General features: G+C 40.1%; 2 protein-coding genes across 5 annotated transcripts in view; one reads left to right on the plus strand and one right to left on the minus strand.

Moving 5' to 3' along the window:
* Positions 1-309: 309 nt before the first annotated feature.
* Positions 310-12,722, minus strand: part of LOC111346372 (XK-related protein 6) — a 12,709-nt gene continuing 296 nt past the window's right edge. Inside the window, exons 1-5 of one of the 3 annotated variants that reach the window (XM_088725698.1) lie at positions 11,991-12,564; positions 11,235-11,779; positions 2,818-3,239; positions 2,308-2,458; positions 310-1,634 (exon numbers count right to left, since the gene is read on the minus strand). In XM_088725698.1, the coding sequence (XP_088581824.1) occupies positions 918-1,634; positions 2,308-2,458; positions 2,818-3,236 (1,287 nt within the window). In that variant the 5' untranslated portion in view covers positions 3,237-3,239; positions 11,235-11,779; positions 11,991-12,564 and the 3' untranslated portion in view covers positions 310-917. Of the gene's footprint in view, positions 1,635-2,307; positions 2,459-2,817; positions 3,240-11,234; positions 11,780-11,990; positions 12,565-12,722 lie in introns of those variants that run through there. The other 2 variants (XM_022953659.2, XM_088725699.1) reach the window with 2 other exon arrangements.
* On the plus strand, positions 5,502-11,248 carry LOC111345726 (52 kDa repressor of the inhibitor of the protein kinase). 2 transcript variants are annotated; one of them, XM_088725691.1, is made up of 5 exons: positions 5,502-5,905; positions 6,101-6,145; positions 6,399-6,443; positions 6,537-6,608; positions 7,688-11,248. In XM_088725691.1, the coding sequence occupies exons 1-5, from the start codon at positions 5,869-5,871 to the stop codon at positions 10,072-10,074; spliced, it is 2,586 nt and encodes an 861-aa protein (XP_088581817.1). In that variant the 5' UTR covers positions 5,502-5,868; the 3' UTR covers positions 10,075-11,248. The 2 variants fall into 2 exon arrangements, with proteins under 2 accessions (XP_088581817.1, XP_088581818.1); XM_088725692.1 differs by lacking the exon at positions 6,101-6,145.

A 12,722-nucleotide genomic window follows, 5' to 3' on the forward strand; every position in this document is an offset into this window, starting at 1 on the left:
CTCAAGAAACCAAACCTTGGGGATGGGAGGTGGGGGACAGTTGTTCTCACTTCTGCTAAAAAGCTGAGTCAAGCTCTTTTATTTACATATCAATGCGATCATTCGAGCAGATCTGAGTACTTAATAATGGAACAGCCCCAATATCGGCGAGCCTTTGACTTAAACAAAAATCCTGACTTAAAAATCTTCACATGAAGAATGCCGGCTATCTCTATATGGTCTGGCTACAGCTATGCTGACGACATTTTTCGGACTGGGGAGGTCGAGAGAGGGTTGGCACTAGACTCTATTTGAACCCAAGCACAAGTCTTTCTTTAAGCTTATTCATCTTTCAATGTTTATTCATTCACTTATTATTCAACTATATTTACCACGACGATATCATAGCTCAGGAACTCTTTGGAGCTTATCAGATAGTATTGTTAATACAGTCTACATTACTCGAAAGTCTTACGTTTTTATTTCTCATACAATGAAACCTCGAACAAACATTTTGGCGTCTTCTACATTCTAAACTTTTTCTCAGCGCCCACCCAATCTCTAAAAGGAAAAACCCCTGGTGACAAAGTTTTCCATTTGTGGGAGGTTCGAACGCTTATCAAGATTATTCTTTCGAATAATTCCAAATAAATCCTTAGTTAAAAAAATTAGTGCCTTTTTATATATCGACGCAGATCCACGGATTTTGCTAGTTTTAAGTTATTTCGTTAACTATGCAAGTTATCGGGCTTCTAAACGCGATGTAGGTTTGTTCGAAATACAAATGACCTAACTGATATATTTCATTTTGTTCTTGATAGTTGGACGGTTTGATTCCGTGCGCCAGCTATGATCAAAGCACGGAAATTTAAAAGACCCTTTGAAGATAAAAGTAACAATATTCGTCCCCCTTCAGTGTCATATATCTGTAAGAGAATTCAAACCGTACTTTCAAACTGTAGAATGACATTTTGTCGTGTTAACTTTGGAGTAGAGGAAGGAATGACACAGGGACCGACATCCTCTTGGTCTTTAAAGGACGGATGAAAAATACCGTAATACAGTAACAAGGACAGCAGACCAAACAAAAATAAGCCCCACTCAGCCATCAACATCATTACCCTGGAGAAATGCTTCCAGTCGCTATAGAAATACCACATCAACAACAAGATGGAGTTTTCGATGAACGTCACCAGATAATAAGGACCTCCCCACTTTCGTGTGCGTATGCCCGCCAGAGGAAAGAAACAGAACACGCTTACGACAGTGAAAGCAAATCTGAGAAATTTGTCTTTCACGGATCCATCTTCGAAGTAATTATTTGGCTGTCCTCGTAAAAGCAAGTACGAGAAAAACAAATGGACACCAAGGACGGCGTAAATCATGGCTTTGTACAGAGAAGCGTAAAGCACTAAAGCCAGGATTCGAGAGGCAACCATCGACAAACGCCAAGTGAAATGTAAAAGAGAGGCAAAGCTGAAAAGCTCCAATAATTGGCTATCTTGTTTTCCTAAGCGCAACATCCTGACAAAAGTGAGCAAATTAAAAGAGAAGAGACATAAAGACTTGATGATGGTCACTAAAATAAACCAATTTGCAAAAGATGTCCAGTCCAAGCTTGATTTCTGAACCAAGATGTACATCTGTAGGGCGACCTGAGGGAAGAAATTGTGGTTAGCTTTTATTTCTGACATTTTCTCCAAAAAGTGAGCCGTCTTTTCCAACAACCGCACAGATTATGATGGATTTCTTTGACTAAGGGAAGCACCTACTGGAACAAATTCAGATTGAATTTTGAAAATTAGCAAACTAAATCATTGGTGTTGCTTTACTTAGCTTTGTGATTGGTTCAAAACGCTCGCAACAACTACTAAACCAATCAGATGCAAAACTTAAGCCAAATACGACTTGTCATACATGTTTTCCGCGCATCAGGTTGGCTGCTTGTAGCTCGTTTGGGCTCTCAAGGGTGTTAAAAAAAAACTGAATAATAGTTTCTGTTCCCCCTTCTCGCGATTACCACATTTTGGTTTCAGGAATTTTAAACAAAAATCGCTGTTTCCCATTTCAAGGAAAATTATTTTAAATATCACGATTCACAACTTTCGCGAGGAGCAAAGCAATTAACGGAGAGAAAACCCTTCCCTGAGTTCAATTCCAAATGTCTCTCTTTCTTCCTCCTAGCCCCCCTCCCTCCCTCCCCCTCCCTCCCTCCCCTCTCCCTCCCTCCCCCCTCCTCCTCGCGCCCCCCTCCTCCCGCCCCCTCCTCCCGCCCCTGGGAACGAAGAAGAGAAAAATTTTATCCAGGCCTCCGACAGCTTCGCTTACCTGAGGTGCTTCTTCGGTAAACGCCTCCACGACACTCAACGTACTCGAGTCTTGCAGTTGGGATATATACAGCCGATACAACTGACAATTGTCTTCATGTGGCTCATCGATTCTTCTTATCAAACGTACAGTTTTGAATATCTGAAAGCACCTAAAAGAAAAAAAAGTACTTTAACCAATTCTAAGGGCGTCCGTAAGCGAGGGAACTTCTGACAATGATTTAGTTGCACACTGAGCTTACAAGCTCTAAGATTGTCATTCAAACAACGAGCAACCAAGAAAAATAGTGACAAAATCATGTAATGCTCAGAATTTTAGCTGGGAAATGAGCGAATGAAGCAACACTGACTACCAACTTTTGACGAAAGGATCCGATCTCGAATAACTGCATCCTTACCGCGGGCACGGGATCTTTACAGTGCCCCGAACAACCATTTACATGTGGCTCAAAAGAATTTAAGCCAGGAAATTGAAAATCTCGTTTGATTTTTACTCTTGATATAACCTTACCGCAGAAAACGACCGCAAAGAATTAAATGGATAGCGCACAACCAAGGCTTCACTCGCAATTTGAAATGTTTCAGCCACGAAGTTTTTCCTTCATTCGTTAGATCGTCATGGTAAAATATGGCTGACAAGATCTCAGTAAAAACCTGCGAGAATATTATTACGCCTAGCGTGTATGCCGCCCATTTGTGGTCTCCCCCTTCGTAGTGCGTTGCAGCCACTTTGCAGTCCATAACGACATCGATAAGGAACATCAAGGCCATAAATAAAGGGATCACCAGGTCAAATCGGCTGCACTGTCCCCTCTGCTGCCAAAATTTAGCTTCAGGATCCACTTCCGTGATTTGGGGTCGGCGGTCTGTAACTCGTTTGATAAGTTTGCAGCAAAACATTTTTGACCCGGCACCCATAGATTCAACCATTTTCTGAAGAAAAAAAATATGAGTCAAAGACTTCTCGAGTAGGTTCTTACAGAGTAAGCTAGTATAAGTCGCATATTGTGTTACTAGCATTGCTCGATTTTTTTCCAAATTATGCTCGCTTTTGAAAATTAGTCTATTTTTCTTAGAGGATGCTTTTCAAAAAACAAACACAAAGCAATCCAAATTATACATACATACATACATACACTTTATTGATGCTCCCTAAGTGGGCTTTTCAGCTCAATAGAATAAAAAAAAATACAAATATATAAATTAATTGAGAATGTAAATACAATAATATTATAATTACAAAATATATATCAATAATATAATATATCAACTTAATAAAACATTTGCAAGATGACGTCTAAAATTCCTGGGGCATTTTAAGGACTTAATGTTATCATTCAAGGAGTTCCAGAGTTTGGCTCCTCTGAAAGCAAAGGAGCGCTGTCCTGTTGACAGGCGACATAAAGGTATATCCAAAGCACCAGATGATCGAGTTTGTCTATTATGGACTTGAGAACGTGATTTAAACATATCAGCAAGATAGTCTGGAACAAGCTTGTTAATACATTTGTGCATCATAGTAGCGTCATTTAGAATGAGTTTCTCTCTAATAGGAAGCCATTTCAACGATCGCAACCCATCCGAAATATGGTCATACTTTCTTAGTCCCAGAATAATTCGCCCAGTTTTGGACTTTTTGTAACTTGTCAATATTGCTGCTGCTGGTATTACTCCAGACAGTTGAACAATATTGGAGTTTACTAAAGGCAAATGAATTTATTACTAACAGAAGTGTTTTCCTATCCAGGAGGTGCTTGATTCTGTTAATTTGGTACAATTTAAAAAGGCATTTAGAGGCAATCTCAGTGATATGTTGGTTATAACTGAGGTGTGTGTCGAGAAGAACACCCAAGTCCTTAACGACAGGCACAGGTGTTATTTCCTTGTCAAAAAGTGTTATACTGAATGATGACAGTTTCTTTAAAAGTTGTGGTAATCCAACAGCTAGAACCTTAGTTTTGTCCGGATTAATCAAAAGAGAGTTTTTAACAGCACCACTGAGATATTCTCGTAAGATCTTCGTTTAAGGCGAGGATGGACGTGGGTAATTCGGCAGGTGAAAAGGACAAATACAATTTACAATCATCAACATAGGAGGCAGATAGACAACGTTTAGGAACAGAAAGGAGGTCGTTAACATAGATTGTAAACAAAACCGGACCTAAAATAGAGCCTTGCGGAACTCCGAACTCAAGTGGGAGTACTTTAGAAACTGCGTCACCAATTCGAACGCGCTGTTGTCGGTTAGAAAGGTAACTCTGAAACCAATTCAACGCACCCTGGGAAAAATCGAGATTTTGTAGCTTGGATAACAAGATGTCGTGTCGAATACTATCAAATGCTTTAGACATATCTAATAGGACCATGATGGAAACTTTCTTGTTATCCATAGCCTGGAGCAACTGATCTGTAACGTACAACAGAGCTGTTTCTGTCGAGTGAAGCTTTCTATTTCCGCTCTGATGTGCTGCCAGTTTATTATTTCTAATTAGATGCTCCATAAGTTGTCCATGTACCAACCTTTCAGTGACTTTTGAGACTATTGGTAATAATGAGATGGGGCGATAGTTGTTAGGGACATCTGGATTACCGCATTTGAGAATAGGTGTAACCTCTGCTGTTTTCCATGCACGTGCAAATGTGTTGGTAACAAAGGAGTTATTCACAATGTGGGTAATTGTTGTTAGCGTACTGGGTAAACTGTCTTTAAGAATTCTAGAAGATATCTTGTCAATTCCAGGAGCTTTGTTAGATGGTAGGCTTCTAATTACCCTTTCTACCTGATTTTCCGTGACTTGATGGAGAACGAATAATTCGGGGCTAACGTCGGTGGATATGTGTAAAGGAGTCGGCACATCCAAATTTACATTAAGTCCATGATGTAAAGATAAGTCCCTGGCTTTTTGAGCAGTATTACTGCCGACGGAAATGAAGAAATCATTTAATTCGTTAGCTAACCCAGTGGGATCCTCAGAAGCCATAAAATTATCTTGTTGTTTACGTGGTAGACACCGGTTAATGATTTTCCAAATTGAGTTAGAATTTCCATTGCTATCCAGGATCTGAGTCCTGACGTGAACTTTTTCGGCCACACGAATCTCTCTTTTCACTTCTTGACGAAAAAATCTGTATCCGTTCCAGTGGAAAGGGTCATTTGTTTTTCCCGCAAGTTTGCGCCATTGGTCGCGCGTTCTCATTAGTCAGGGGCGGATCCAGGGGAGGGGTTGAGGGGGTTGCAACCCCCCCTTTGAGCAGCATTTTAATTTTTTTTAATTCTTCTTTAAAAAAAATAAGAACAAAATTGTCTTTTACGAAGTTGTTTCACTTCCACCATTCACCTGCTTTTGCGGATTTAAAAAGATAATATACATTTCGCAACTTCTGTCAGTGTGGGGGATCAGTTACTTGGGAGAAAGTCTTATTAGGATCGCGTGACGTCCTCAGGGTCATATATAATAGGAACACAGGTGAAATTCATTCAAGCGTAAACGAGCGGGATTGGGACCGAGCGAATGTTTGAGTCAGTTGCTGAGGTCGAAGAACGTACGAACTGGAAGCTGTCATGAAGAAAATAACCGATTTTTATGCGAAGAAATCAGGTAAGTTCGTGTTTTTTTTTTTTAAAAGACGGTTAATTATATTTAATAACAATAATAACTACTTTCAACACCCGATAGCCTTGACATACCGTGCAATTCATACAACAGATACAAAGTGTATTTTTCATTGTCCACCAGTTGAAAGCTGACTGGCAAGAAAATCATGTCTTTTGAACATAAATAAACATTTTGCAGGTTCAGCCCAATCGAGGCCTGAAGATAATGAAGGTATTAATGAAGGTAAGCAGAAATAAAATTGTTCTTAAACGGAGACAGAGAAAATAATTTATTATACTTCACTACGTGAACTGTCATTATAATTATAAACACAGAAAGCTTCGACATCCGATAGCTTCGACACGCGATAGCTTCGACACGCGATAGCCTCGACATACCGTGCAATTCATACAAAGTGTATTTTACATTGTGCACCATATTGAAAGCTGACTGGCAAGAAAATCATGTCTTTTGAACATAAATAAACATTTTGCAGGTTCAGCCCAGTCGAGGCCTGAAGATAATGAAGGTATTAATGAAGGTAAGCAGAAATAAAATTGTTCTTAAAACGGAGACAAAGAAAATAATTTATTATACTTCACTAAGTGAACTGTCATTATAATTATAAACACAGAAAGTGCTCCTCCTAACAAGCAGCCAAGAATCAGCAACCCTGACGATCAGGCTGGAGGGTCTGGGATCGAAGGTAGAATTTCTTATTTTTATTTATCCGAAAAGTAAACTTATATCGGCCAGCACCAACAAAAAGTATTTATTCCAACGTTGCAAGAAGTCTAGTGAATTCCAAATAAAACTGACTAGTATTATAATTTCGTTTTGTACACAGCTTTGCCCGATGAAGTATTGGTCGAGGTGTTTAAAAACTTCTGCCTTAAAGAATTGCTTAAAACAGTGTGCCTGGTCTCAAAGAGGTGGAGGCACATTATAAACAACAATAACATTCTGTGGAGTTGCCTACTTCTTGATGAGTGGCCCATGCAATATTTAAATGAAGAACAAATTGTTAATTTCATGTCGCACTCCAGTGGGTTCAGATATTTATCTATAAGATATATCGAAATAACAACATCAGAAAGGAGGCTTCAAACATTGTTAGGAGATAGTCTGGGATTTTCTAAACGTTTGAGATATCTGGATTTAAGTGGCCAACCGATATCATCCCTTAATTTCCTATTGACTGACTCTAATTCTTCTCCTCTTGAAACCTTAATCCTAAATGACTGTAGAAAAATAGATACTTGTTGTTGCACGGCTATTTTAGAGCAATTACAAAATCTTACAGTACTATCACTCAACAGAGTAGGATTCACTGCCAATCAAGTGGCAACTATTACTTCCTCATTATGCTCATTGAATGTTCTGTGCCTGGTTGGTGTAAGCCTTGAAAGAAACGACGTAAGGCTGATTTTGCAAAAATTGAACAGCCTTCAGTTTTTTGAAATATCTTGCAGTTCCGAAGATAAAGAATATATTGATGCTCTAGGGGAAGAATATGACGTTACTTTTGTCTGCCTCTAAGAGTAAAAGCATGTTACATACTATAGCGGCATAACAGTGTTATGTTATAGAAAATAGTTTGTCATTTAGTGAAGGTATATATAACCAAGACATTTTTCATGTGACCTGTAAAGTACAATAAAAGCAGGCTATTGTATTTATTTAATGCATGTGTGTCAATTTTATTGAGGTTATTGCAAATAGATAAAGGACTAACCTATTAAAAGTTGTGAATGTATACAAATAAACTCTTTTTGTAAATTTTAGATGTAGCTGCAAAATGTCCTGTGCCTACCACTTCTGGTTCAACCACAGGCACAAAGATTGATTTGGGAACTGTTGTCAAAGATGCTGCAGGCTCTTGGGATGTTTTGAGGCGATTATCGCACGAAATTACAGATGAAAAAAGAATGCAATACCTTACATTACACTGCAAACCTTCTGAGTCTGATATACTTCATTCTCATCAAGTTACCAAAGGAAAGAAGACATGGAAAGTTTCTTTTCAATCGAAATGGCTGAAACAGTTCCCATGGCTTTGCTACAGCTACATACTTGAAGGTGGGATTTGTAGTCACTGTATCTTATTTCCTAACAAAGTTACCAAGGGTACAACACCAGGTGTATTGGTCACAGTACCGTACCAGAAATCTTACACTAAGGCACTTGGCAAGGATGGCATCCTCAACTGTCATGAGCAATCTGCGATGCATAGATACGCAACTGAACAGGCAGACCTCTTCAAACAAACTTTTCAGAATCCTGAGAGGTATAGAGTAGATTCCCAGCTGGCGACGGCCGAAGCCAATCAAGCCACAGAGAACAAAGAAATTCTACGACAGATTGTTCTAGCTGTTGAGTTTCTAGCAAAGCAGAGTCTGTCCTTTAGAGGACATCGTGATGATCGTGTCGATTTTTCAAGTTATGAAACTAACAGAGGAAACTTTGTTGCTCTACTTCAATTACTTGCGAAAGGAAACGAGCCTCTTCAGAAGCACCTCATGTCAGCAAGCCGACAAGCAAGATATACCAGCAAAACTATTCAGAATGAGGTCATTCACGTGTATTCATCAAAAATTAAGGAAAGGCTGACAGCAGAGCTGAGGGACAAGGGCCTCCCTTTCACGATTATAGCAGATGAGGGTACAGATCCACACTCAAACCAGGAGATCTTATCTTTATGCCTGAGGTTTGTGGACCAGTCTTCGCCAAACGATCCTCATGTCAAAGAATGCCTGATTAGTTTTATGCACTTACAACGAACAAATTCCACCATGATTTCAAGGAAGATTTTGGAATCTCTCTCTGATCCATCTGTTTCTTTGGATCCTAGCAACATCCGTGGTCAGGCATATGATGGAGCTTCTGTTATGTCAAGTGGAAAGGAAGGAGTGCAGGCTAAGATAAAAGAGTTCAGTCCGTTGGCTCTTTTCACGCACTGCTATGCTCACTGCCTAAACCTCTCCATCGCAGCAACATGCAAACTGGCAGAAGTGCGAAATTTGATAGGTCTGATTAACGAAGCATATCTTTTTTTAAATAACAGCCCGAAGCGACAGCAGCTGTTTGAGTTGACACTGAAAGAATACCTTCCTGAGAATTCTCACAGCAAGCTTCCAGGTCTATGCAAGACACGCTGGGTGGAAAGGCACACATGTCTAGATGTTTTTCTTGAAATGTATGAGATTCTTCTCACATTTCTTGATGCTATTGTTGCCCCCCACGAATACCCGAATTTAAAATCATCTACTGGAAGCTGGAACTGGGACAAGGATACCATCACAAAAGCCCAGGGACTGAAAGCCTCTTTGTCGTCATTTCAGACAGTAGTGGTTTTCATTACAACCAAGAATATTCTTGATGAAGTCAAAGCTCTTGCATCAAAGCTGCAGAAACGGGACCAAGATATTTATGAAGCATACATGATGGTTGATGAAGTAATTGGAAACATCAAGTCTGCTAGAAAAAACATTGACAGCGACTTTAAAGTGTGGTACACAGAAGTATTAAACCTTGCCGAGAAACTGGGAATCGTGGAAGCCGTACCCAGGAAGACAAGCATACAGAGGAACCGCTCAAACATTCCCAGCTCTAGTCCAATTGATCATTATAAAAAATCTGTGGCTATTCCCCTCCTTCATTCCTTGATTAGTCAAATGGAAGACCGGTTTTCTGTCGAAGACCGCCACGCACGCCACTTGCTTTATCTTGTTCCCTCAATCATAGTTCAAAACACCATGGAGCTATCTGAAGCAACAAAAGGCATGCTGTTCTGGGAGAATGACCTTCCTTTTCCCAAATCCCTTGGGAATGAGCTGCGAAGATGGCAAACTATGTGGCAGTCAACAGAGAAGGACCTCCCAAACAATCTTTTATTGGCACTTGGCGCGTGTGACGAGGATGCTTTTCCAAACATCCATCGTCTTCTACTCATCGCATGCACCCTACCAATCAGTAGTGCGGAAGCTGAGCGGTCCTTTTCGCTCATGAAACGGATCAAGACCTGCACCAGATCAACGATGTCTGAAGAGCGCTTCTCAGACCTTGCTGTAATTGCGATGCATTACCCTGAGAGATTCGAGGTAGACGAGATCTGCGAGGCTTTTGTAAAAGCCCATCCAAGAAGACTTTTTCAGGCTTCGTTGTTTGATTAATGAGGTATGCTAATGCAGTAGAAAAACGACAACAACTGCTGGACAGTTCAATCATACATTATTATTTTTTAATTTCTGTCTGAGAAATAAGATTAATCCCAGATTTTATATCATGCCTTCACAAAATCTAAACATCATATTTTTGGGGGACAGGTATGACACTGGAACTGTTAAGAGCTCACGCCAGAGGCATGGGGCCATCACTCGCCTTCTGCCATTGGCGATAAAAGTGTACTACAATAATGTACAAACGGGCCGCCGCAAGGGTTTCAATAAAAGCCGGTTACCGGCGGTTTACTGCCGCCTGTCATGCCTCTTTCAGCCGTCTATTCACAGTTTGTAATTCTTAGTCTCTCTTCTACTAGAACTAAACTAATAAGTAATGCAAGAAAGCAACGGAAGAATTCTAGAACGGAAGACAACGTCAAAAAAAACACTCTTTCCAACCTTGAAATACAGGCTACAACAACACGCCTTTTGATGCCCAGAATGCTGGAAATTGCATTTCCGAGCTTCTAGATTTCAAATTTTTCTGGGGGGGCATGCCCCCAGACCCCCCTAGTTGGAAGGGGCCTTGCGGCCCCTTCTAAATCACCGACATCTGTACAACCCCCCCTTTCAGAAAATCCTGGATCCGCCCCTGTTAGTTGACGAATTTCTGGTGTTATAAAGGGGTTAGGTTTAGATCTAATTTTAACCCTCTTGACTGGAGCATGTTGACTTAGTACTTCCAAGAACAGTTCGTTGAATACATCAACTTGATCGTTGAAATCGTCAAATAGGCTTATTATGTGAAAAGGCGCATGTGACAAATCACGTAGGAAATTGTCGGCGCTGTAATTAGTATAGCTTCTAATAGTGACGTAACAGGGCTTGATCCTTGGCTTTTTTAACTTCAGCGAGATGTAAACAAGATTGTGATCGCTAATAGTTGACATAAGGACGTCGTTTGAAGCAATTAGTTTCTCATTCGTGGTCATCACAACATCGATTAACGATTCCCCATTCTCCGTGGCTCTGGTTGGTTTATTGATTAATTGGGTGAGGTTAAAAGTAGAGCAAAAATCGTTTAAAGCACGGGATTCTGCGTTATCTTGAAGGAGGTTGCAATTGAGGTCACCCAATATAATTATATATTCATTGTTAATAAAGCATTATACCTTCTTTATCTTGAGTTACACCCTTGTTCTGATAATAACTAACGATTGACATTTGGTTGCCTCGTAAAGGGGGAACTGGGACCGACGCAATCTTTACTTCCGGTTCACCCAATCCTCTCGGCCTCTCAACGGGGGCCGACGCAGTATGCAGTACTCATCTTATTAGAGATGGAAAAAACTAAAAAGTATCTGATCATGTCAAAAGTGCTACTTTTATAAAAAGCGGGAAAAATGCCAAAAATTATACTACCATTTTATCTTTACGGGCCAAATAAGGGCCTAACTCGGACACCGTACAATGCGAAACTGTATTAATTACAATACCGAGGAGTCTCGTGATAGACAGTGCTCATAAAGCGAATTTTGAATTTTAATAATTTAAACAAAATCGCTTTGTTGCAAGTGGAAAGTGAAAACCCCTGCGGCTATTTTCCGAAAGGTCCGAATACTATATTGTCATTTAAAAACTCACCCCAAAATTCTTATTTCGGTACAGTTATCAGATTTCTGTGAAAAGATCCCGCCTTGGATATTCTTTTGGATGACTGAAGGAGAAAGTTTAAGTACAGGTTTGACAAATTTGATCGGTGAAATTTCGATTTCCAAGGTCAATTTGTAAGATATTTCAAACTTTTACAGGGCCTTGTCACGCATCATCACTAATACTTGAGCGTTTTTAAAACAGTAAAATTTGTTAAGCTTCTACATTCCAGTTATCTCCCAAGCAAAGCACAAGATTTCCATGCATTCACCAACCTTCTAATGGCGTTACTTTCCACACCAGCTTCAAGCTACAATTGCAGTATAAACAGATACTTGAAGGCCACCGCAAGCGAAACCTGATCGCTATGGAGTATGAGACGAATTCCAACCTCGTTCCCAGGGCCGGAAGTGTTGTTAAATTTGGAAATACTGGGAATTACCCGAAGTCAACATTCGAAAGCCTCTCCCTCTTTCTAATTAAAAGGGGAAGTCAAAGCTCAGTCGAATGATATTTTCGCTTTCGATGAAAATAATGTAATCACAACATTGTGTTGAGAAAATAAACACAATTTGATTTTCATAAATTTTGATTTGCCAATAGGTTACAATTCATCTCGTTTATTTCCGATCCCTTTACATTCAAAAACGAAGAGATCGGAATGCATGACGAGAAAAAGATGGCGCTTTAGAATAAGAGCTTTCCTTGTCACGGCTCTTTGACTCGTAACCAATCGATGTGTATCGCGTAACGAGAGAGGAACGTGACTCAACGTGTACTATGAACCACGGATTGCATCGTGCGCGATGCAAAACTTGTCCTTTCATTCACAACGCTGACAAAATATCGCGACCCAAACGGTCCATTAATATTACTGACCATGATCACTTCACGTGCACCTCAGCCAAAGTCATGTATTGCATAACTAGCACTTATTGTAAACGGATATACATCGGCGAAACAGGAAGACGACGAGGTGACCGATTCCGAGAACACCTTCGTAACGC

The sequence above is a fragment of the Stylophora pistillata genome, chromosome 6 (assembly GCF_964205215.1).
Source record: "Stylophora pistillata chromosome 6, jaStyPist1.2, whole genome shotgun sequence".
NCBI classification, from domain to species: Eukaryota; Metazoa; Cnidaria; class Anthozoa; order Scleractinia; family Pocilloporidae; genus Stylophora; species Stylophora pistillata.